General features: G+C 43.2%; 1 protein-coding gene across 1 annotated transcript; it reads right to left on the bottom strand.

Moving 5' to 3' along the window:
* Positions 1 to 466: 466 nt before the first annotated feature.
* Positions 467 to 4915, bottom strand: LOC149445849 (vomeronasal type-2 receptor 26-like). The gene is made up of 2 exons (XM_089653324.1): positions 4848 to 4915; positions 467 to 1807 (listed from the first exon to the last, which is right to left on the bottom strand). Exons 1-2 carry the CDS (start codon positions 4913 to 4915, stop codon positions 919 to 921), a joined length of 957 nt encoding a protein of 318 aa, XP_089509450.1. The 3' UTR covers positions 467 to 918.
* Between the last annotated feature and the right edge of the window lie 18709 nt (positions 4916 to 23624).

Raw genomic sequence — 23624 nt, 5'->3', positions numbered from 1 at the left:
TTTTCTTTGACGTGTCTGACCAGGAGATCTCAGAGCTTGGAGACATACCACCTTATGGGTCCTACATTAAGCTCCTTGGTTGTTGTAATTCTGATTCTGAGAATAAACCTCTGATTGCTCAATGCGCCCCTGGAATCTGTTTTTACTTTAGAAGTTTTCATATCAGGATCTGGCAAGGTCTGGCGTATGAGAGTTGTCTCTGCAGCATTGTATGGGGAAGCCAAATACTCCCTTGTGGCAGCAGTTTGCAAATAAATGTCTACAAGGAGAAAGATTTAGTAGGCCCTATAATGAAAATGTCCTTTAAAATTAAGTAAACCTTTCACTTTAAATGAGAACTTCCTGAGAACACGCTCTCATCAACTTTAACTAATATTAAAAATTATTTTTAAATTAAAGCAAGCAAAATGTATTTATTAATATAGACAAATACATCTACATACAATATAATTACAGTGACCCTGACACCAAACTAAACTACATTAAAGTCAGCTTATGAAAGAACATGTATAATATTTATCTTTTTGGAAGGTGGTGAGTGAAATTTTCCCTCTCTTGAAGAGTGATGGGTGTCTCTGGTATCTGACACTTTAGGATGTTTTGGATACGTTCCCCCCTCTGGTAACTGTGGTTCCTCCTCACTAAGTGACTACATTGTTCTGTAGTGATGTAATGGCTGGTGGGAGGAACCACTACACCCAGCAAGGGACAAGGTTTCTAACAAACCCAAAGTATTTGATACCAATGGTGTCCAGAGCAAAAATTACTCTCACTGTCCACCATTTTACTTTGTTCCAGGGAAGTATTAAATGTTTATATCTAACAGTGTTCATTCTCAATACACTAGCAAAATACTAAAATGAACAATAATAGAGATAATGCCATAACGACTGGTAACCCAGTGTTGCTCCTCACATATCAGTGGATAACTGTTTTTGTATTCAGGTCAGGTCTGAACAGAATTATGTAACATTTTGGTAAAAATATACAGCCAAGAAGTCCAGAACTTGATGCCATTATAGCAAAGACCTCCACAGCCACCATGTATTTCCCTCTGGTGCTCAGATAGGCCGGGATCATGGCAATCCAGACACTGCAGAACACCAGCATGCTGAAGGTGATGTACTTGGCCTCATTAAAACTGTCCGGTAATGTCCTGGCTATAAAAGCTATAATGAAGCTCACAGCTGCCAGAAGCCCCATATATCCAAGGACTGAGTAGAAGCCGATAACTGAACCCTCATTACACTGAATGATGATCTTCTCCTGGTAAGAGTGAGTGTCTCGATCCTGGAAGGGGGGAGAAATAGACAACCAAAGGACACAGATTAGGACTTGGACCAGTGAGAAGACACAAATGATAAAATTGGGCAGTTTGGCTCCCATCCATTTCCTCCAGGGACTCCCAGGTTTGGTAGCGTTAAAAGCAATACACACCATGATACTTTTGGCAAGTAGAGAAGAGACGGCAACTGAGAAGATGACACCAAAAGAGGTGACACGCAGCATGCAGGTTACATCTACTGGATGGCCGAGGAACAAGAAGACACAGAGGAAGCTCAGCATGATGGAGACCAGGAGAAGATAGCTCAGGTTCCGGTTATTGGCTTTAACAATGGGGGTGTCCCGGTAATGTATAAATATCCCCAATATTAAACCAGCCAGAAGACAACAGAGGATGGAGACGGATGAAAATACCGCAACAATGGTGTCATCAGTGTAGGAGAGAAATTCCACCACTCTTGGAAGACACCAATCCTTCTTCTCATTTGGCCATTCATCATCGGGACATTTCATGCAGTTTTCACTGTCTACGGGAAGAACAATACAAACACAATGAGCATCGGGGTCAGAGCTTAGAAAACAAATTAAATATATTAATTAATTTAGGAGATAGATAGATAGATAGATAGATAGATAGATAGATAGATAGATAGATAGATATTGAGTGTGCCTAATGGGAAGTGCTAAAAAAAATGTTGGTTTCATAAGGACACAAAAAAGGGTGAAAAGAATAAAAGTGGAATGCACAAGAATTGTGTTATAGGCAGAAATGTGATAATTGGGAGTTTCAGTTTAAATTGTCAGAAAACCCTGATAATGAACATATTTGCTACCCTTTTGGTCTGTTAAATACACAACTGGAAACATTTGTTATATCTGTACAAGTGCAAAAAAAACACCTGTTGATCATTTTGATTTATTTATTTTTTTTCTGTTGGTTGAATTGGATGGACTTTGTGTCAGCAACTCAAAATGGTCCTCAGTAGTTTGTATTGCCCCACGTGCTTGTATGCCTGCCTGACAATGTTGGGGCATGCTCCTAATGAGACCACTGATGGTGTCCTGGGGTATTTCTTCCCAGATCTGGACCAGGGCATCACCGAGCTCCTGGACATACTGAGGTGCAACCTGGCGGTGTCGGATGGACCGAAACATGAAATCTCAGAGGTGTTCTATTGTATTTAGGTCATGCAAGCATGGGGGCCATTCAATTCCTTCATCTTCCAGGAACTGCCTGCATACTCTTGACACATGAGGCCGGGCATTGTTGTGCACCAGGAGGAACCCAGAACCCACTTCACCAGTGTAGAGTCTGACAATGGGTCCAATGGGTCAGATTGCCATCGTCTAGCCTGTAGAGGTCTTTGCTTCCCTCCATGGGATATGCCTCCAGACCATCACTGACACACCACCAAAATGGTCATGCTGAACCATGTTACAAGTGGCATAATGTTCTCCATGGCTTCTCTAGACACTTTCACGTCTGTCACATGTGCTCAGGGTGAACCTGCTCTCATCTGTGAAAAACACAGGGCACCAGTGGCAGACCTGCCAATTCTGGTGTTCAATGGAAAATGCCAATCGAGTTCTATGTTACTGGGCACAGGGCCCACTAGAGGACGTCGGGCACCCTCATGAAGTCTGTTTTTAATTGTTTGGTCAGAGACATTTACACCAGTGGCCTGCTGGAGGTCAGTTTGTAGGGCTCTGGCAGTGCTCGTCCTGTTTCTCCTTGCACAAAGGAGCAGATACCGGTCCTGCTGATGGATTAAGGACCTTTCTACAGCCCTGTCCAGCTCTCCTAAAGGAAATGCCTGTCTCCTGGAATCTACTCCATGTTCTTGAGACTATGCTGGGTGACACAGCAAACCTTCTGGCAATGTTACGGATTGATGTGCCATCCTGGAGGAGTTGGACTGCCTGTGCAACCATGTAGGGTTCAAGAATCGTCTCATGCTACCAGTAGTGACACTGATCCTAGCCAAATGCAAAACTAGAGAAAAACCATCAGAAAAGATCAGTAGGGAAAAAATGTCAGTGGTCTCCGCCTGTAAAACCATGCCTGTTTTGGGGGTTGTCTTGTTGTTGAGGATATTTGATGCACTCCAAGACAGGAGTAAGGAGGTAGATGTGGCATACAATAGTATGTGTAAGCATATAATCAATGTTGATGGAATTAGGGAAAATAAATCATGAACACTATACTGTAATAAATACAGAAACAAAATTTCCTTAGAGTCCTATTGGTAATTCTGATGCACCATGGAGTGGAGGCAGCCGGCCAATAAGAAGGTAGAGAGGCCCTGTGGAAGATCAGGAAGAAAGAGGCGGCACCCTCTAGTATGAAAGATTTTTAATGTATAAAAAGTGTAGTAATACAGGCCACTTACAAAGCGTAAGTAGCCTCTAGATGGATGGTGGTCACCAGTATCTGGCAATGGTGCTGGTGGCTTCCAGCAAGTCCTCCTAGTTCCGGGCAATGAGGAGGGAGCATGCATGCTCTGAATGCGTGCCAACCCCCACCATCACGTGACTGGAAGTGACATTTCACCTGAGGGAATCCAGGAACTATGAGGACATGCTAGAAGCCACCAGCACCACCACCGCCACATTCCGATGACCACCATCCATCCAGAGGCTTCACACTCCTTCACTACAGCGGATACCTATTAATTTACATTATTATGATTTCAGTATGTAATAAATAATTTTTTACAAATTTTTGTATAATAAAGTATCTATAATTTTGAATTGGGCGCCACAGTGGCTTAGTGGTTAGCACATCTGCCATGCAGGAAATGGGTCATGGGGTTGATTCCCGACCATGGCACCTCCTGCGTGGAGTTTGCATGTTCTCCCTGTGCTTGCGTGGGTTTCCTCCGGGTACTCCGGTTTCCGCCCACACTCCAAAGACATGATGGTAGGTTAATTGGCTCCTGTCTAAATTGTCCTAGTTTCATCCCTGGCCATGCGGGATCTCCTGCATGGTAGGGGTTGGGGAAAGACCTGGCATCCTATCCTGTAAAAATAATTGCTAAGAGAATTCATGGAAAAAAGTTGCTTATGAGTGACGGTCCATCTAATCGCCAAGGGTTGGATACGACTGAATGGATAGATAGATAGATAGATAGATAGATAGATAGAATTTTGAATCAATATATATGTGGTGATGTTTTATTAGCTGCATTAAAGTCCCAAGGGAGTAATTTTTTCTTGTATGTAGTAGTATTAGTAGAAGTAACAATAGCAAAATACAACTAGGCAGGGCTGACACCATTTCAATTCACAAACCCCTGTGTGTTGTCAGCCTACAACAGTATTAGGAGCTAATTACATTTCTAGCAGGACCAACAGGTATCTTTCTGTACTTGCAGTGGCTTTACAGATATAAAACATGAGGGAATTGCACACTTTGCAGGTACATACTTCATATGTTTTTCTCTGACAAACACTTTAAGTACTGAGGTTACTTCTGACCAGGTCAAAAATAATATACTTCATATATTTTATCCCTGACATACGCTTTAACTACAGGGATAACTTCTGCCCAGTCCAACAGTGACTTAGTAACAAATACAAACTCTACCAGAAATGTTGGATATCTCTCCTTCTGGACATGGGATGCACTCATAGCAGCATTTATGAATTGAAGATCCAAACTTTTTTCTGCTGCCAGGCAAACAGGGATCTGAACATCGAGATACCGGCATCTGAAATCAGATATTATTATTCATATGATGATAGTTATTATTATTATTACAGTATATTGTGACATTCCATCATATCTCATGAGGATATACAAACTAAGCGTTACAAATAGCAGAGGATCAGGTTTGCCCCAACCATGGGTTCAAGATCAAATCTGCAGGTTTGAGATCCATTCAGGGGTAATAGTTCGGTGTTTTCATGAATTTGAGGGGGTTCATTAATAGATTTTTCCAGCACCCAGCAACAATAGACCCTTCCCTCAACAGAAGATCTCTCCCACAATTGACCCTGCCCTGCAACAATAGATACCCAGATACCCCAGCAGCCAGCATCAATAGACCCTCAAACACAGCCCAGCACCCTTTGACATTATATACATTTAGTGCTGGAGGTGCCGAAACTGCGTTCCTCGTGCTCCCATTGAAAAAATAGCCCCGGTCCTTTTACTGGCTCTGGGGTATGAAACAACATTGTAACACAACTTTTCTGGGCACAAGATGTCATGAGAGTAACCACCCTTGGGCCTGCCCCTGCACAGCTGACAAAAGCTCTTCCCCAGTGTGGCTCCTATCTCCTAGGAACAAGCTCCAATGCTGCATGGCATTGTTTTGCCTAACCTTTGTCTAGCCTCTTAAATGCCTGAAGAGGACCGGTTGTTCATAGAACAACTCATCCAAAGAGGGTATTGAGGGGAGCAGGATATGGAGGTGACTGGCTGTCACCATCACCAGCCATCCAAATGGAGGGCAGCACAATCAGCTCCAACAGTGTGTCCTGTCCTGTACCCATCACTGTTCATAGTTACTCAGTTGGCCATGAACTATATATATACATAACATTCCTGTCTATACTTGCTGGATCATGTTCCTGTAGTCATGTAGAATCTTCAGCTGATCCCATGGTCCAGTGCTGTAGAAACCTTGCCTTCCTCATGATGGTGGTTGTTAGGGATGGTCTTACAGATAAAGAAATGTTGGCTGGGAACCTGCTACTGCCAAGTCATAAAGAGGTCTGAATCCACCAGCTGGAAAGGCGCAGTCTGTAAAACCACCAATATTTCAAAGGTGGCTAGGAGTAAACAGAAAAACTTGCCTGCCCAATGTTATAGCTGAAATAACAGGATGGGATTCGCAGAATCTGAGCAAGGTCATACCCTAATCTCTCTGTATGTTAACTAATTCGAATGGATAGAAGAATAGCCAAAATGACGCGGACTGACCCAACAATCAGCTCCAGGAAGATGAAAGAAGGTGTGACGTTCCCTGTGAGGACTGTTACAATTAGAAGACGCCTATGTGAAGCCAAGCTATCTGCAAGAAGTCCCCGCAAAGTCCCACTGTTGAAAAAAAGACGTGTGCTGAAGAGGTTACAATCTGCCAAAGAGCACATTGACTGGCCTAAAGAGAAATGGGGCAACATTTTGTGGACTGATGGAAGTAAGATTGTTCTTTTTGGGTCTAGTGGGCGGAGACAGTTTGTCAGATGACCCCCAAACACTGAATTCAAGCCACAGTACACTGTGAAGACAGTGAAGCATGGTGGTGCAAGCATCATGATATGGGGATGTTTCTCATACTACGGTGTTGGGCCTATTTATCGCATACCAGGGATCATGAATCAGTTTGAATACATCTGAATACTTGAAGAGGTCATGCTGCCTTATGCTGAAGAGGAAATGCCCTTGAAATGGGTGTTCCAACAAGACAACGACCCCAAACACACCAGTAAACATGCAACATCTTGGTTCCAGACCAACAAGATGGACGTTATGGAGTGGCCAGCCCAATCCCCGGATCTTCATCCAATAGAAAACTTGTGGGGTGACATCAAAAATGCCATTTCTGAGGCAAAACCAAGAAATAGAGAAGAACTGTGGAATGTGGTCCAATCATCCTGGGCTGGAATACCTGATCACAGGGGCCAGAAGTTGGGGGACTCCATGCAACACAGATGTACAGCAGTTCTCAGAAACAGTGCGACTACAACCAAATATTCATGAAGTCATTCAAAGGAAAGCAAAATCTTCAAACATTTCTCAGTTTATATAGTGAATGTTTGAGTTTGTAAAGAAGAATACAAACACTGCGTTTTTTTGAACAGTCTAATGTTCACGTTTCTTCAATTTTTTTAGAGGAACAACACAAATTTGATGTATTTTTTGTTCATGTTGTGATTTTGAATAGAATGTGTCGTGTTCCCAATGCATTTGTGTGGATGGAAATAAAAGCTATTAGAAGGATTTTCAGCTTTATTCACTTTTTTCAACACACTGCTATTATTTTGAACACAACTATATATATATATGTGTGTGTGTGTGTACAATACTTTTAATCCTGTACAATCAGAACTGCTTTTTCTGGGCTTGATCACAATGGCAGAAAGAACTGCCACTCCTCTGAAAAGCGATCCATGTTCAGATTGTTTTTCAGAAGAATTTGACAGGTGGCGAAGAGGCACTATGTTGCCTCCTCAATGCCCATTTTATGCCCCTAAATGCAGCAGCACTGCAGGGTGGTTACAGCATGGCCCCATTCACCTTGGGGCATACATCTTTCCAGGGCCACAGCATGTGTATGACCTCCGCAGCTAAAGATAGAGCAGTTGGGGGTAGTAAAAACACAGCTCAACCCCATGACTTTACTATTCCCCAACTTTGCATGTGAACAAGCTCTTGCATGTTGCGTGTAGGGAAGCCTGTTCATTTAAATGGGATAGCCCACCCGCATACATTCAGGGACAGAAGTCCCTGACCCTTTTTTTAAGTCACGCTGCACCAAAAACATGTAAATTCAAAACACGGGTGGTGTAAAAGGTGCCACAGCCTAGTAGTTACAATCACAGAATACCAAACATTTCAGTTTTTAAGGCTCAGGTATCAAATAATGACAACTATGTATCAACATACAAATTTTTATTTTTACACAATAAATAATATACATAAAACACATTTAAAAAGGAAAAATATTCTGAATCATTATTATAGGTGCACTCAAAACAAATATCCATCCCTCTATAACCGTATTATACTTGTAGATCAAGATAGTCAAATGTTCTGTCCAAGAAAGGACCATATACAGTACTTATTAATAGATTTTATACAAAGAGGGGGGAGAAGAGGGTCACTGATGAGCTCTACGCATTTCGCGGTCCAAGCTGATTTATCAGGAGCAGTACAGATCAGAATCTATAAAACGAAAAACACAAAACAAACAAAACAAAATGAAAAAATATAACAACATAGATACCACTTACCACTTCTTTTTCTTACCCAAGAGGCATGTGGCTATCCAGGCATAACCATCAGCCCAAGACCCCCCAGTGAGGAAGAGACATCCCCAACCATGCGCCACCCCCAAAGTAAAACCATTGAAGCATACTAGGACAGACTGGGCCACCACCCCACCAGCTTCCAACATTTTCAATGGTATAAATATATAGTATGCAGCAATATATTATAATTATTATCATTATACAGGATTTATATAGCGCCAACAGTTTGCTCAGCGCTTTACAAAATAAAGGGAGACAATACAGCAACAATACAGTTCAATACAAGAGGGTTAGGAGGGCCCTGCACCTTGGAGCTTAGAATCTAAGAGGAAGTAGCTGGTGGTACAAAAGGTAATAACTGTGGGGGATGGACTGGTAGAAGGAATAGAAGATTCCATTATTAGGTGAAGGCAGGATAGGATTCCCTGAAGAGATAGCTTTTCATAGATCATCCAAAAGTGGGCAGAGTAAGCAATAGTCTGATAGATTGGGGTAGAGAGTTCAAGAGGATGGGGGAGGCTCTGGAGAGGTCCTGGAGAAAAGCATGGGAGGAAGAGACAAGGGAGCTAGAGAGCAGGAGGTCATTGGAGGAGCAGAGAGGATGGTTTGGGTGATATTTGGAGACAAGATTGGTGATGTAATTTGGGGCAGAGTTATAAATGGTTTTATATGCGATTGTTAATGTTCTGAATTTTACTCATTGGGCAATTGGAAGCAAGTGGAGGGATTGGCAGAGAGGGGTGGCAGATATGGAATGGCTGTAAAGGTGGATGCATCTGGTAGCAGCATTCATGATAGACTGAAGAGGGGTTAGCCTGCGATGAGGTCAGCCAATGAGGAGGGAGTTACAAAGGCAAGAGATAACCAGGGAGGGAATAAGTTGCTTAGTAGTTTTATAGATTAAGAACGGCCGTATCTTGGAGATGTTGCGGAGGTGAAGTCTACAAGATTTGGACAGTGATTAGATTTGCGGCTGAAAGGACAGATTGGAGTCTAGGATTACACCTAGTACCCTGGCATGAGGGGAGGGACTAATGGTTGCATTATTGATCTTGATGGAGAAGTCAGGGGAAGGGCCATGGACTGGAGGGAATAGTATGGGCTCAGTTTTAGAAAGATTGAGTTTGAGGAAGTGGAGAGACATCCATGCTGATATGTCACTTAGTAGGTTAGGAGAACCAGAGCAGAGTCTCAGGGGCCAAGAGAGTGGAGTTTTTTGAGGAGGAGGGGATGGTCAACAGTTTCAAAAGCCGCAGTGAGGTCAAGTAGTAAGAGTACGGAGTAGTGGCCATTGGTTGGGATGAGTACAAAGTAGTGGCCATTGGTTTTATCAGTTAGTAAATCATTAGAAAGTTTTAGTAGGGCAGTTTCAGTGGAGTTTAGTGAGCGTCAAGAAGGTTGTTGTCAGTGAGGTGGGAGCTCACGTGATTGTAGACTAAGCGTTCTAAGAGTTTAGTGGTAAACGGGAGCAGGGAGATGGGTCTTAAGATGTTCAGGTTGGTGGGGTCCAGGGAGGATGTTTTAAGTATGGGAGTGATGTATGCATGCTTTAGAGGGGTGGAGAAGGCCCAATTAGAGAGGGAGAGATTGAAGATGTGAGTGAGGGAGCATAGGAGAGAAGAAGAGGGTGACCATAGTAGTCGCGAGGGGACAGGATCCAGGGGGCAGGTGATGAGATGGGCTTCTGAGAAAACTTTAGTGACCTCTTCAGTAGTAGCGAGGGCAAAAGAGGAAAGTGTTGAGGGAGGTTTAGTATAAGGTATGCTAAGTGGGATGGATGTCTGTGTAGTGGAGATGCCCCTACGAATTGCATCAATCTTGTTTGTGAAATGAGTTGCAATGTCGTAAGCAGTGAGTGAGTTACTGGGTGGAGGTGGAGAAAGTAGAGAGTTAAAAGTAGAGAAGAGACGACGAGGACTGGATGACAAGGTATTAATAAGTGTGACAAAGTAGGCCTGTTTAGCAGCATGGAGGGAGGAATTATATGTTAAGAAAGCAGATTTATATAGGATGAATGCTTGCTGAGATTTGATTTTACTCCACAATCGCTCTAGAGCACGTCTGTCTCTTAAGATTTCTGTTGTCGTCAGACTGCCACTGTTGTAATGGTCGGGGCCTGATACTTTGTGTAGTTAGAGGAGCAACTGAGTCTAGTGTGGATGAAAGCGAACTGTTGTAGACAGCAGTGGCCAGGTCAGGGCAGGACCGGGGAGAGATTCCGTCTGCATAGAGGCGTTCAGTTGCAGAGTGGAAAAGAGAAGGGTTTAAGTTGTGAAGGTTTCTGCGGGTAATTGTTTGCTGCTTGAAGGGTAAGTGTTTGAAGATGAGGACACTGTGAAGGTGATGAGATTGTGATCATAGAGAGGAAAGGCCTTTTTTTTGTGAGGTTGTAGGGAGTGCAAAGATGAGAAAAAACAAGATCTAATGTATTCCCATCAGAGTGAGTAGAGGACTGTATCCATTGTGTTCAGGCAAAAGATGAGGTTAGGTTGAAGATTTGGGATGTAGCCGGGTTGTTCACATTAATGGGGATGTTAAAATCTCCAAGAATGATAGTGGGTATTTCAGAGGAGAGAAAGTAATGTAGCCAGGCAGAGAAGTCATCAAGAAAGTGAGACACCGGTCCAGGAGACCAGTAGATCACTGCAATCCTCAGAGAAATAGCTGAATGCAGTGAGTCTCAAAAGAAGAGAAGGATAGAGAGGGAGGGTTATGGAGGACTTGAAAGGTACTCAGTGGGGATAGAAGCAAACCAACTCCACCACCTTTGCGACCACAGGGTCTGGGTGAGTGAGTCCAGAGAAGGCCTCCATAGGAAAGTGCTGCGGGAGAAGCAGAATCTTCTGCTTGAAGCCAGGTTTCTGTAATTGATAGCAGGTTAAGGGAGTGGGAGACAAAAAGGTCATGGAAAGAGGTGAGCTTATTACAGACAGATTATTAATATACAATAAGTACATCCCTAATTATAACACAAATACTATGTAATACCATTTGCACCCAATCTCTGGAGTTCCTTATCAGCAATATCCAGTATACACCAAATTCATTGGTAATATCCCCTTAAATAACCCAAATTCCATTACTGCCCATTAGCAACTGACCAATATACACTGCTCAAAAAAATTAAAAGAACACTTTTTAATCAGAGTCTAGCATCAAGTCAATGAAACTCCTCGGATATTGATCTGGTCAGGTAAGTAGCAGAGGGGGTCGTTAATCAGTTTCAGTGCTTTTGTGTTAATGAAATTAACAACAGGCGCACTAGATGGGCAATAACGAGACGACTCCCAAAACAGAAATGGGTTTACAGGTAGAGGCCACTGACATTTTTGTCCTTACTCATCTTTTCTGACTGTTTTTCACTAGTTTTGTATTTGGCTAGGGTCAGTGTCACTACTGGTAGCATGAGATAATACCTGGACCCTACAGAAGTTGCACAGGCAGTCCAACTCCTCCAGGATGGCACATCAATACGTGCTATTGTCAGAAGGTTTGCTGTGTCTCCCAGCACAGTCTCAAGAGCATGGGGGAGATTCCAGGAGACAGGTAGTTACTCTAGGAGAGCTGGACAGGGCCGTAGAAGGTCCTTAACCCATCAACAGGACCAGTATCTGCTCCATTGTGCAAGAACAGAACGCACACTGGCAGAGCCCTACAAAATGACCTCCAGCAGGCCACTGATGTCAATGTCTCTGACAAAACAATCTGAAACAGACTTCATGAGGGTGGCCTGAGGGCCCAATGTCCTCTAGTGGGCCATGTGCTCACTCCCAGCACCACAGAGTTCGATTGGCATTTGCCATTGAACACCAGAATTGGCAGGTCCACCACTGGCGCCCTGTGGTTTTCACAGATGAGAGCAGGTTCACCCTGAGCACATGTGACAGACGTGAAAGGGTCTGGAGAAGCCGTGAAGAGCATTCTGATGCCTGTAACATCATTCAGCATGACTGTTTTGGTGGTGGGTCAGTGATGGTCTTGGGAGGCATATCTATGAAGGGACACACAGACCTCTACAGGCTAGACTACGCTGGTGCAGTGGGTCCTGGGTTCCTCCTGGTGCAGTGGGCCCTGGGTTCCTCCTGGTGCAGTGGGTCCTGGGTTCCACCTTGTGCAGTGGGTCCTGGGTTCCTCCTGGTGCAGTGGGTCCTGGGTTCCTCCTGGTGTAGTGAGTCCTGGGTTCCTCCTGGTGCAGTGGGTTCTGGGTTCCTCCTGGTGCAGTGGGTCCAGGGTTCCTCCTGGTGTAGTGAGTCCTGGGTTCCTCCTGGTGCAGTGGGTTCTGGGTTCCTCCTGGTGCAGTGGGTCCTGGGTTCCTCCTGGTGCACGACAATGCCCGGCCTCATGAGGGGAGAGTGTGCAGGCAGTTCCTGGAGGATGAAAGAATTGATACCATTGAATGGCCCGCACGCATGCGTGATCTAAATCCAATAAACCACCTCTTGGATATCATGTTTTGGTCCATCTGGTGCTACCAGGTTGTACCACAGACTGTCCAGGAGCTCAGTTATTCCCTGGTCCAGATCTTGGAGAAAATACCCCAAGACACCATCCAATGTCTCATTAGGAGCATGCCCCGACGTTGTCAGGCATGTATATAAGCACATGGAGGCCATACAAACTACTGAGGGCCATTTTTAGTTACTGCAATGAAATGTCAGCAAAATGGACTCGCCTGCTGCATAATTTTTTCACTTTGATTTTTGGGGTGTTTTTAAATTCAGTCCTCTGTAGGTCGATCATTTTCATTTCCATCAAATGATGGGGCATCCTTACGTTCCTAACACATTACCCCATCCATATCAGTATAGATATCCAGGATGATATTTTTCCCCATTGAGATCTGATGTGTTTTCAAAGAGTTCCTTTAATTTTTTGAGCAGTATACATAATCTGTAATAAATTACAAGCAATATAATTATCTAAGGCTCGCAATGGAGATGCCCATGGTTTTAGCAAAATGTCAAAAATCCAGCAATACAATAATAACTTGATCCCTAATCTAATATAAAAAATATATGATAACTATCAAATCCTAGGGACAAGTACTACGATATACATACAAGATGAAACAATGTATACATACCATGTAGAATAGACTGTTAATCCCTTTGCAAATTAGGAAGATTTTCAACCACCACCACTACCACCATCAGGGACATGCAACATAGTCAAAAACAGAGGAAATGAAGCCCAGGATTGGCCAATATATACTCCCACAGAAGTCCACCCACCAGCATCATCAAAAGGAACCAGTGTTGTCACTTCCTTCGTAGGAAATAGGACACCTATGCCGAACACAACTCCCAAATGCCAGTAAACCAAACAGAGGGGTGGATAAATGAACCAGCCCAAGCGTTGGGTGCCCGATTGGCCCACCAAGCAGGAGACAGTACACAGCACCAAGAAGCCCCTACACTGGTGGATTAAAGCCAGGCATTTTGCTGAACACCCCATGCACCCAGAATATAAATAAAAAGAAAGACAATCACATATAATATGTATCCCATAACAAGTATTACATTGGCTAGTCTCCAAGTTCCGTATCCACGTGACTTATACTTCTTGAATGACCTATGTGTAAAACAAAAAACTTGAAACTGCTACCCTCACTTGCACTGGGAGGTTAAATAACCATGGGGGTCCCCATTGCTTGTAATTTATTATAGATAATGTATATGGTCAGTTGCTAACAGTCAGCAATTACATTTGGGTTGATTAAGGGGATATTACAAATGAATTTGGTGTAGACATTGTTGGCAATTAACTCCAGAGACTGGGTGCAAGTGGTATTACATAGTATTTGTGTTATAATTAGGGATGTACTTATCATAGTATATTACTGCATACTATATATTTATACAACCATGTAGGATACATTGAAAATGTTGGAGGCTGGTGGGGTGGTGGCCCCTTCTGTCCTAGTATGCTCCAGTGGTCTCGCTTTGGGGGTGGCACGTGGTTCTGGGGATGTCTCTCCCTCACTGTGGGGTCTTGGGCTGATTGTTATGCCTGAATAGTCACATGCATCTTGGGTAAGAAAATGAAGTGGTAAAGAGAAGATGTGATGTGTATTTGTATCTATGTTGTTATATTTTGTCATTGTGTATATACTTACTGTATATTGTTTTATAGATTGTAATAGATTCTGATCTGTACTTCTCCTGATGAAGCTGCTTGGACCGCGAAACGTGTAGAGCTCATCGGTGATCCTCTTCTCCTCCCTCTTTGTATAAATTATAGTACTGTATATGGTCCTTTTTTGGACAGAGCATTTGACTATCTTGATCTACAAGTATAATACGGTTATAGAGGGTTGGATATTTGTTTTGTGTGCACCTATATTAATAATTCAATGTTTTGGTATTGTGTGACTGCACCAAAAACACATGGCATTTTCCAATATGTGGGGGTACTATTAAGAATGAATGGCACCCCTGTGCATCTGCTAAAGAGCAGTGTGTGTGTCTGCGTGTCAGGAACATGCACAATTTTGCACGTATTACTGACAGCAGTAATGGGAACCAAGCCTTAGACTGGGATACCTCAAGACTAAAATTTATTTTCAAGGGTGCCCTGACTGGAAAATGGTTGAAAAATACGGTTCTATACTATTGAAAAATGTCTGAACCCCGAGTGTCAGATGTCAAGAGGTATAGGTATAACTTGCTGTCCTGTTCTAAGCTGAGACAAGGATGTCCCTGCTGGTTGCAGTGAAGGGAGCAGAGGCCTATGCATCATTCAGGGGTGTAGGAGCATCATCAGTGAATGGAAGAAACACCGCTCATTGACCCAGGCCATGAATATGTGGATGAGTGTGGCATCAGCCAGTGCTGCTCCATCCAGGCCCCCTGACATGTTTCGCCCCACACACCGGGTCTTGGTCAAAGAGGTGTTGGAAGACTTGCAAGGTCAGGGCAACCACTGGGGACAAGCATTATCAAGCGGCCCCTGAGGAGGTAGAGCTACATATATAAACAGAAAACAATCAAGTCATTTCTTACTTTGCCATTTTTCCACCAGTAGGGCATACTCATATTTGGAAACGTTTCGGGCACATAATCTGGGCCTTCAATAATGGAAACTGTGGCATCTGAAAAGACTGTATCATTCACAGTCCAGTGGAGTAACTGAAGATCGGTTGGAATTTCTCTTCTCTCGTTAAAGTAGATCTCGCCTTCTGCTAGGTCCATGAAGTGAACTTTTCTCACATATTTATGCAGCTTTTCATGGAAGACAAAAATTCACAGATTACTATATACAGATAGAAGAGTTCTGGAATTTCTTCACAAAACACAAACAGTGAGAGAGCTCCATCCAAGTGACTCGGCGGTCTTTCTATATATGAATGAACCAGGAGAATCACTTATTCTTCACTATTGGTTCTCCTGCAATGTCTCTTCTGATATGAATAGAATCTCCTGTCCTAATAATCCAGAGAACCATCAATCATTCATTTTATATTCAGATTGCACAACTCTGTATGTATATATTTAGTAGACTCAAAAAATGTACATTTTTCTGTCTATTCTATTTATATTTTTGCTTCAAGAGAGGTAAGCAGAGGACAGAAAAAGTTTCATATGGAGTGATTGGAATTGATTATTATGAACTGTTCATAGCCATTTTTTTCAGAGCCATTTTTTGTATTTTTTGCAATGATTAAAAAATCATTTAATCCTAAAGATTATATAAAACTCCCAATTTTTTATGTCACACAGGATTGGTGCACCAGTTTAGGAAAAACAAAATTTCAGTGCAAACTACACTAGAGATATATTTAGGGCACACAGACACAATGTATTTACCAATTTTTTTATAAAATATAAAAGACCAAATATATAACCAGCATGTCAAACCTTAACCACTTGCCCTCCAGAGGATTTACCCCCCCCCCCCTTCCTGACCAGGCAATTTTTTGCGATAAGGCACTGCGGTACTTTAACTGACAATTGCACAGTCATGCAATGTTGTTCATAAAGGAAAAAGAAAGCTCTATTTGTGGGGAAAAAGGGGGAATGTACAGTGTTGCATGACCGCACAATTTTCAGTTAAGGTAATGCAGCACCGTAAAGCAAAAAAAAAAATGGCCTGGCCATGAAGGGGGGTAAATCGTCTGGAGCGCAAGTGGATAGGCAAAGCTTTACAGGTCATCGGTTCAGAGTTCTCTAGGAGCTCTAGTGCCAGAATTTTTGGTCTCCCTCCAGCATGTACGGTGATATGTAAAATGTGTAGCACAATCAATGTTTTCCTTCATAGGATTTCCTAATGCATGCAATAACGTTCATACATGCATATGTGCGGGGGTTGGGGGACTCAGAATTTTGAAGGGGTTATTTTAAGTTCTTTGGTGTAACTTTCATTCTTTCCAATTTTTTTTTTATTGTATTTTAGGCGGCTGTTACTGGGGGTGTTTGAAAGTGATCGCATGTTGCCCGGCCTCCAGAGCACTTCCATTTTCTGTTGGGAACACCTGCAGCTGTTGTGAGTGTGTGCAAACCCCCCCCCCCCCCATGTCAGGGCATAGAAAGGGTTAGGAATTTTCAAACCCATCATTATGTATGGCTAAATAATTATTGCCACAATGTTACCTTCTTTGTCTGAAGGTTTTGTAGGTAAGTAATGTAAGGTTTTGTATAGATCCTAAGGCCATATTCTTGATCTCCTCCACCATTCATATGACAAATAGCTCTACACTCGGGTTAATCTCAGTTGGAACCCATTGGATTTCTTTTTATATCCCTGTTGTTTTTTGCAACTAGAGTCAATATCAATAGTCTGTAGTAGCTGCAGAAGAAAACTCTTTTTTGAAGAATGTTTGCAGTATGGCAGGGCAAATTATATTGCTGAAAGAGGCAGCTGCCATCAGGGAACATAATTTCCATGAAGGGGTGTACTTGGTCAACAACAATGTTTAGGTAGGTGGTATGTGTCATGTAACATTCACATGAATGGCATGACCCAAGGTTTCCCAACAGAACATTCCTAGCAAAACAGTAGAACAGGATGCAGTATGGCAAGAAAACAATCTGGGGCATCACCCTGCTTCCACTGGCTTGTCTTCTTCCCTTACTGTGTCCTGGTGCCATCTCGTCCTACACACACCCAGCCATCTTCATGATGAAAACAAATGTGGTTCATCAGAGCAGGCCACCCTTTTCCAGGTGCACCATGAGCCACTAATGAAGCAAGATCAAAAAACTGCAAATTCATAATTAAATATATGTGTGTGAAGGTGTAACCATAGAAAGAGGTGTAGGACAGGGCTGTCTTAATGAAGGGGCACACCTGGGCACTGCCCTGGAACCCCAGGTGCATGGGGGGCCCATGATCAGGCCCAAGACAAACAGGGGTGGGCAGATGCTGTATTGGGGGGGTGCACTGGCGATTTGGTCACTCATGCCACTCTAATTTGTCAGGAGTAACTGAACAAGGAGCAACATCTGGTTTCTGCTGGAGAGAGGATTCAGCTTTCATCTCCCTCCTGCATGGGTAGCAGAGAATGGGCACTGAGACTGAGAACTCATCTCAGTCTCAGTGTGGGAGATGGAGGAGGAGTTCTCTTCATTGCAGATGGCTGTGAGTACAACAGTGAAGGGGGGAAGGCATAACTTTGATGTATGGGGACAACTGATGTATGAGGATACTATGATGGGGAGCACCTGCTGTAAGGGGACCCCTGTGGAGAGGGATCCCGGCTTTGTGGGGACACTGTGGTGGGGGACACCTTATGTATGGGGACACTGTGATGGGGGACACCGGATGTATGGGAACACCTGATGTATGGGGACACTGTGATGGGGAAACCTGATGTACGGGGAAACTGTGATGGGGACACCTGATGTATGGGGAGATTATGATGGGGACATCTGATGAACAGTATATGGGAACTGTGATAGGGAAACCTGATGCAGGCTAGTAGGAGCCCCAGTGCACTACTTTGCCTAGGGGCCCATGATGCTATTAAGATGGCACTGGTGTATAGGAGTGGGAGTGGATCCAAGTGATTTTGTGTTATCATAGACTGGAGACATCATTTTCTGTTTAATGTGATTTAAATTTAAAAAATCTCGGATTTGGTAGAACAGTTCATGATCTTCAGTCCAGTCAGTGAAGTCCATTGAAGGGCTTTATTTGCCCACGTTCATTTAAAATAATTTAAAAGTAAAGGTTCCTCACATCAGGATTCCCAAACAGGGGTTCAGCTTCCACACAGAAATCAGAAGCAAAAACACAGCCCCTGGCTATAAGGGAGCTCACCTTGGACTACACGGCTCTCTAGAACTCAGACTCCCAATACAGAACACAATGGTGTTCACACGCTGCTACTGTGACAACTGGAACTGTGTCGTCCTGTTCCAAAGAGACAAACAGCACCCCAGCCTAGTGCATTATCCCAAGGATAGATGAATGAAAAAGGATAAAAACAGACTCACAAACAATGTCTGTGAACAGCAAGTCAGGCCACTGCCTCGTGCACATTGGTAAGTCAGAACCAGAAGAAACAAATGCCAAAGAACACCATCCAAGGTCCTAATAGCGGCTTATGTGTTTCAAGGATAAATCCGTATCCTCAGAGACAAATGATTTGGCTCGGAAGTAGAGAGTTTACCCTCAAAATGTGTAAGACAGTTTGTGGATCATGGACGGCGTCCCTTTGTCATTTGATTCTTCTAGTTCCAACCCACCACTGTACCACAAGGCAGTGGCCTGACATGCTGTTCACACACATTTTGTTTAATTAACCCCTCGCCTACAGGGCACTTCTACCCCCTTCCTGTCCAGGCCAATTTCCAGCTTTCAGCGCTGTCACACTTTGAATGACAATTGCGCGGTCATGCAACACTGTACCCATATGACATTTTTATCATTTTTTTGAGACAGATAGAGCTTTCTTTTGGTGGTATTTAATCACCTCTGGGATTTTTATTTTTTCTTAAACAAACCAAAAACCACTGAAAATTTTGAAAAAAAAAAAGTTTTTCTTAGTTTTTGTCATACAATATTGTAAATAAGTTATTTTTCTCCTTCACTGATGTGTGCTAATGAGGCTGCAGTGATGGGCACTGATAGGCTGCACTGATGGACACTGATAGGTGGTACTGATGGGCACTGATGAGGAGGCACTGGTAGGTGGTACTGATGGGCATTGACAGGCATCACTGATGGGCACTGAAAGGCAGCACTGATACATGACACTGATATATGGCACTGATAGGAAGCACTGACTGGCACTGATAGGCAGCACTGACTGGCACTGTTAGGTGGCACTGAATGGCATTGATAGGCGGCACTGATTGGCAGCACTGATAGGTGGCACTGATTGGCATTGATAGGTGGCACTGACTGGCACTGATGGGTGACATTGAAAGGCAGCTCAGATGGGCACTGATATGTGGCATTGATGTGCACTGGTATGCACTAATATGTGGCATTGATGGGCACTGGCACGTGGCACTGATGAGCACTGACTGCTGGCACTGATGGACACTGACAAGTGGCACTTCTGGGGCCACACTAATCATCAGGGCACAATGATCATCAGTGCCTTGATGATCAGTGTACATGTCCCCTCCACGGAAAGCCGATTACCGGCTCTCCTCTCCTCTGTCAGCGTGACAGCTCAAGAGGAGAGAAATGCTGATAACCGGCATTTCCATGTTTACATGTGATCAGCTGTGATTGGACACAGCTGATCACATGACCGAGCCGACATCTTCGGCTCTTTTCGTGATCCGCTGTGTCCGAGGGATACAGTGCACTGGCGACCCCCCCACACACACACTCCTATTATAAAGGCTGCCCATTTGTTTTATAATTTTTAAAACAGAGAAACCCAGACAGTGATTGTCCAGACAGTGATTGCCCAGACAGTGATTGCCCAGACAGTGATTGTCCAGACAGTGATTGCCCAGACAGTGATTGTCCAGACAGTGATTGCCCAGACAGTGATTGCCCAGACAGTGATTGTCCAGACAGTGATTGCCCAGACAGTGATTGCCCAGACAGTGATTGTCCAGACAGTGATTGCCCAGACAGTGATTGCCCAGACAGTGATTGCCCAGACAGTGATTGCCCAGACAGTGATTGTCCAGACAGTGATTGCCCAGACAGTGATTGTCCAGACAGTGATTGCCCAGACAGTGATTGTCCAGACAGTGATTGCCCAGACAGTGATTGTCCAGACAATGATTGCCCAGACAGTGATTGCCCAGACAGTGATTGCCCAGACAGTGAGAGAAAGGGTGGAGATAGCTGTCCATCTCACCTAAATTACGTAATTACTTGTATTTTATAATATAGGATCCTAGTAAGATAAACACGTATTCTCCAACTTACTCTGTGCTGTAATCCATTTTGTTCAGATGTATTTCTCTTCATGTATATTCTGTGTAGAGCATGGGCCAGAACATTTACAGCCATCATCACACAGGAGGGCATAGTTGTATAACGAGAAAATATGAATGACAAATCTATTACCTTTGTACAAGGCTTTGTGGAAATACTTTGATACTTTGATCGGAAAAAGTTATTTTTGTTTGAGTTTGGGGAAAGGCAGCGAAACGCATAAATCCAAAAATCTTCCAGTATTGGGTCGGTTAGACAGTCGGAGATGTTGGCACCATCACCATAAATATTAATGCCTAATTCTCCTTTTGGTTGCCATATAAATATGAAGCTGCAGTTGAGTGGTGTACAGTCATAGGAAAGCATACTTTGTACTTTATTCCATGATTGTGAGAGAATAAATGTGATATTGTTTATAACAGAGCGTATACCAGAAATTAAATAAAAAAAGTTTACTGTAAAAGTTCCACATATTATGACAACCTCAGCTGATGATTCACTAACAGTTCTCCTTTTCTGAATATAAGAGGCTGCAACTGAAGTGAGTTGAATAATGTAATCTGTGCAGATCCCATGTAGTCTCATCATCTTACTCAGTTCTTGGGACTCATCATCCCCGTCACCACTCCCTGATGATATTATTCCAACCCAGTTCCACCCAAAATGCTGGATAATTTTAATAATAGCTGTGTAACGAGCCCCATCATCTGGTGTCATACGGAATAAAGTTGGAAAGGTTTTTCCATCACTCAGGCGACGGTCAGTGACTTGATAATTGATCTAGATGAAATGTTGGGAAATATTTTATTGGGATGTTATTATTCGAACACTTTATGTTGTTTCTGTGAATGCAGAACTTTCCTTATTCTCAATATGACAACATTCAGCACTTTATCTGCCATAGTCTTAATCCCGGTAACCAGAGACTTCTGGGAAGTGTAAGCTGAAAGCAAAACTTTTCTACATAGTTAAGCTGAGGTTAAACTGCAGGATCCATGAGCGATCACTAAGGGGCCGGGGCATATAAAAGAAAGCCTGGGAAGACAGTGGGGAGTTGGAGAGAGATTTTGGAAGGTTTGGGTGCATGTGATAGTTTGTGCTGAGCTGTGCTGTTCCAGACCGGACCGGACTGGACCAGAGCAAGCACAGCTACTGGAGGAACTGGAGAGATTACTGTCAAGACGAGCATCAGGTGACAGAGGCCACCTCTAGGAAATCTGTTAGGTGCAGGAGCATGAGAGTTGCTTCCATCATAGCCACATCTTAAATCAAAGGGGGTCCCCCACTTCCTGCCCCCCATTGACTCTACTGATCACCACACAAGGATTGGGTGAGAGGGTTCCTGGCACACATATCATCATATTCATTTATAATCAGCTTGCTACCATTCAGGTTCTTCAAGTTTCAGACTGCCATCCTTCATTCTGCCATCGTGATCTCTGCTTGCAAGTTGCCACTGTAATTAATTAATGTTATTTCCTTAACCTTTCATTTGTCATAAAGTTATGGCTGATCGGTGAATGTTCAAAATTCTTTTTGCAAAACTCTGCTTGCAGGTTGCTGAACTGAGTTAACCCCTTGTTCCCTGCTAGGCAGAGTCTGTTTCAAGTGACTACATCCACTTCTGTCCAGGCCATCTAAGGAGGTTGCCTTTGCGGTTATTATCAAGCTTATCTTAGAGTCCATCAAGCCCATAGAATCACTCCCTTAAAGTGACTTTGCTAACCATGTCACACCTCAAGGTAAACTGGCCTACTGCTTCATATCCTAGAGTGACTTTTTCCAATAGCTACATATCTTAAATTAACTTCAGCCTACCGCTCCTCATTCTAAAGTGAATGTTGTCAGCCACCTCATCTCACCTTACCTAAAGTGATTTGTGCCAACGAGTCTGTCTCTCAAAAGAGAATAATGCTGTTCATCGCACTACCTAAAAGGACAGCACTTTGCATTGAGCACCAATTCAGGGCCCCAACTAAGCCGGCAGAAGAGGCACGATTTCATACTGTTTTATATTCAGAGTTTATTCTTTTTGGGGACACTGGTTGCAGGTGTTTTACTTAATTCTCAAGATTAAACTAAGACTCTCCTGACTGAGGACCTACAAGTGAGCTAGCCTGCCTAATTAAGACATTCATGGTTTACAATTGTCATGTGATCTGCTGTGATTGGCCACAGCTATCACATAGTACTGGCAGCTGGATAGGACAGTGATCTGTCATGGACACAGTTGGTGACAGATTGCACCTGCAGCACAGCTGCATGGGAGCATATGAGGAGCATTCCGGGAGGACGTCAAGTGACATCCACCCAGAATGACAAAAGCCCCACCGGAATTTTGGGTTCAACACTTCCCCTAGATGTTAAGAGGACCTACATGATAATAGGTTGTTGACAAGTACAGGAGGAAACCTCAGATAGTATGGTATAAAAAACAATATTTCCTTCAACCGTATATTACAGAAAAGGAGGAAGATGCACAATGTTATGACAAGTAGGTTGCCAGAAGAAATAGAATTCAAACTGACTTTAGAGCAACAAAAGAAAAAAAAGAGAGACAGTCAATTATAATGAAAGCTCAAGCCTTCCTACATTAGAAAGATTGTCAAATCTTACCACAAACGCCACTCTCAAAACATGAGTCTCCCAGATTCAAACAGCACTACATCAAGGATGATAATAGTGTATCCAACCAACATGTAAAATGCCTCAAAGGAGCCCAGCCGGGTCCATATACTGTATAAAGCACAATAATCATGTATACAATTTAAAAGAGCAGACATCCCACCTCATCTACATTAAAATCACCATCCATCAAGAATCAAACCCATTATCTCCATGAAACCTCACTCCAAACCACACAGATGCCAGCGGGGCTATATACAGTATGTAATCATATCTCCCCTTCCTAACAATAATAAATACACGGCTCAAAAAAATTAAAGGAAAACTTTTTAATCAGAGTCTAGCATCAAGTCAAATAAACTCCTGGGATATCGATCTGTTCAGGTAAGTAG

This window comes from Staurois parvus, unplaced genomic scaffold (genome assembly GCF_062004578.1).
Source record: "Staurois parvus isolate SC_StPar_1 unplaced genomic scaffold, SC_StPar_1.0 ptg000706l, whole genome shotgun sequence".
Lineage (NCBI taxonomy): Eukaryota > Metazoa > Chordata > Amphibia > Anura > Ranidae > Staurois > Staurois parvus.
This window is presented reverse-complemented; position numbering and strand designations above follow the sequence as displayed.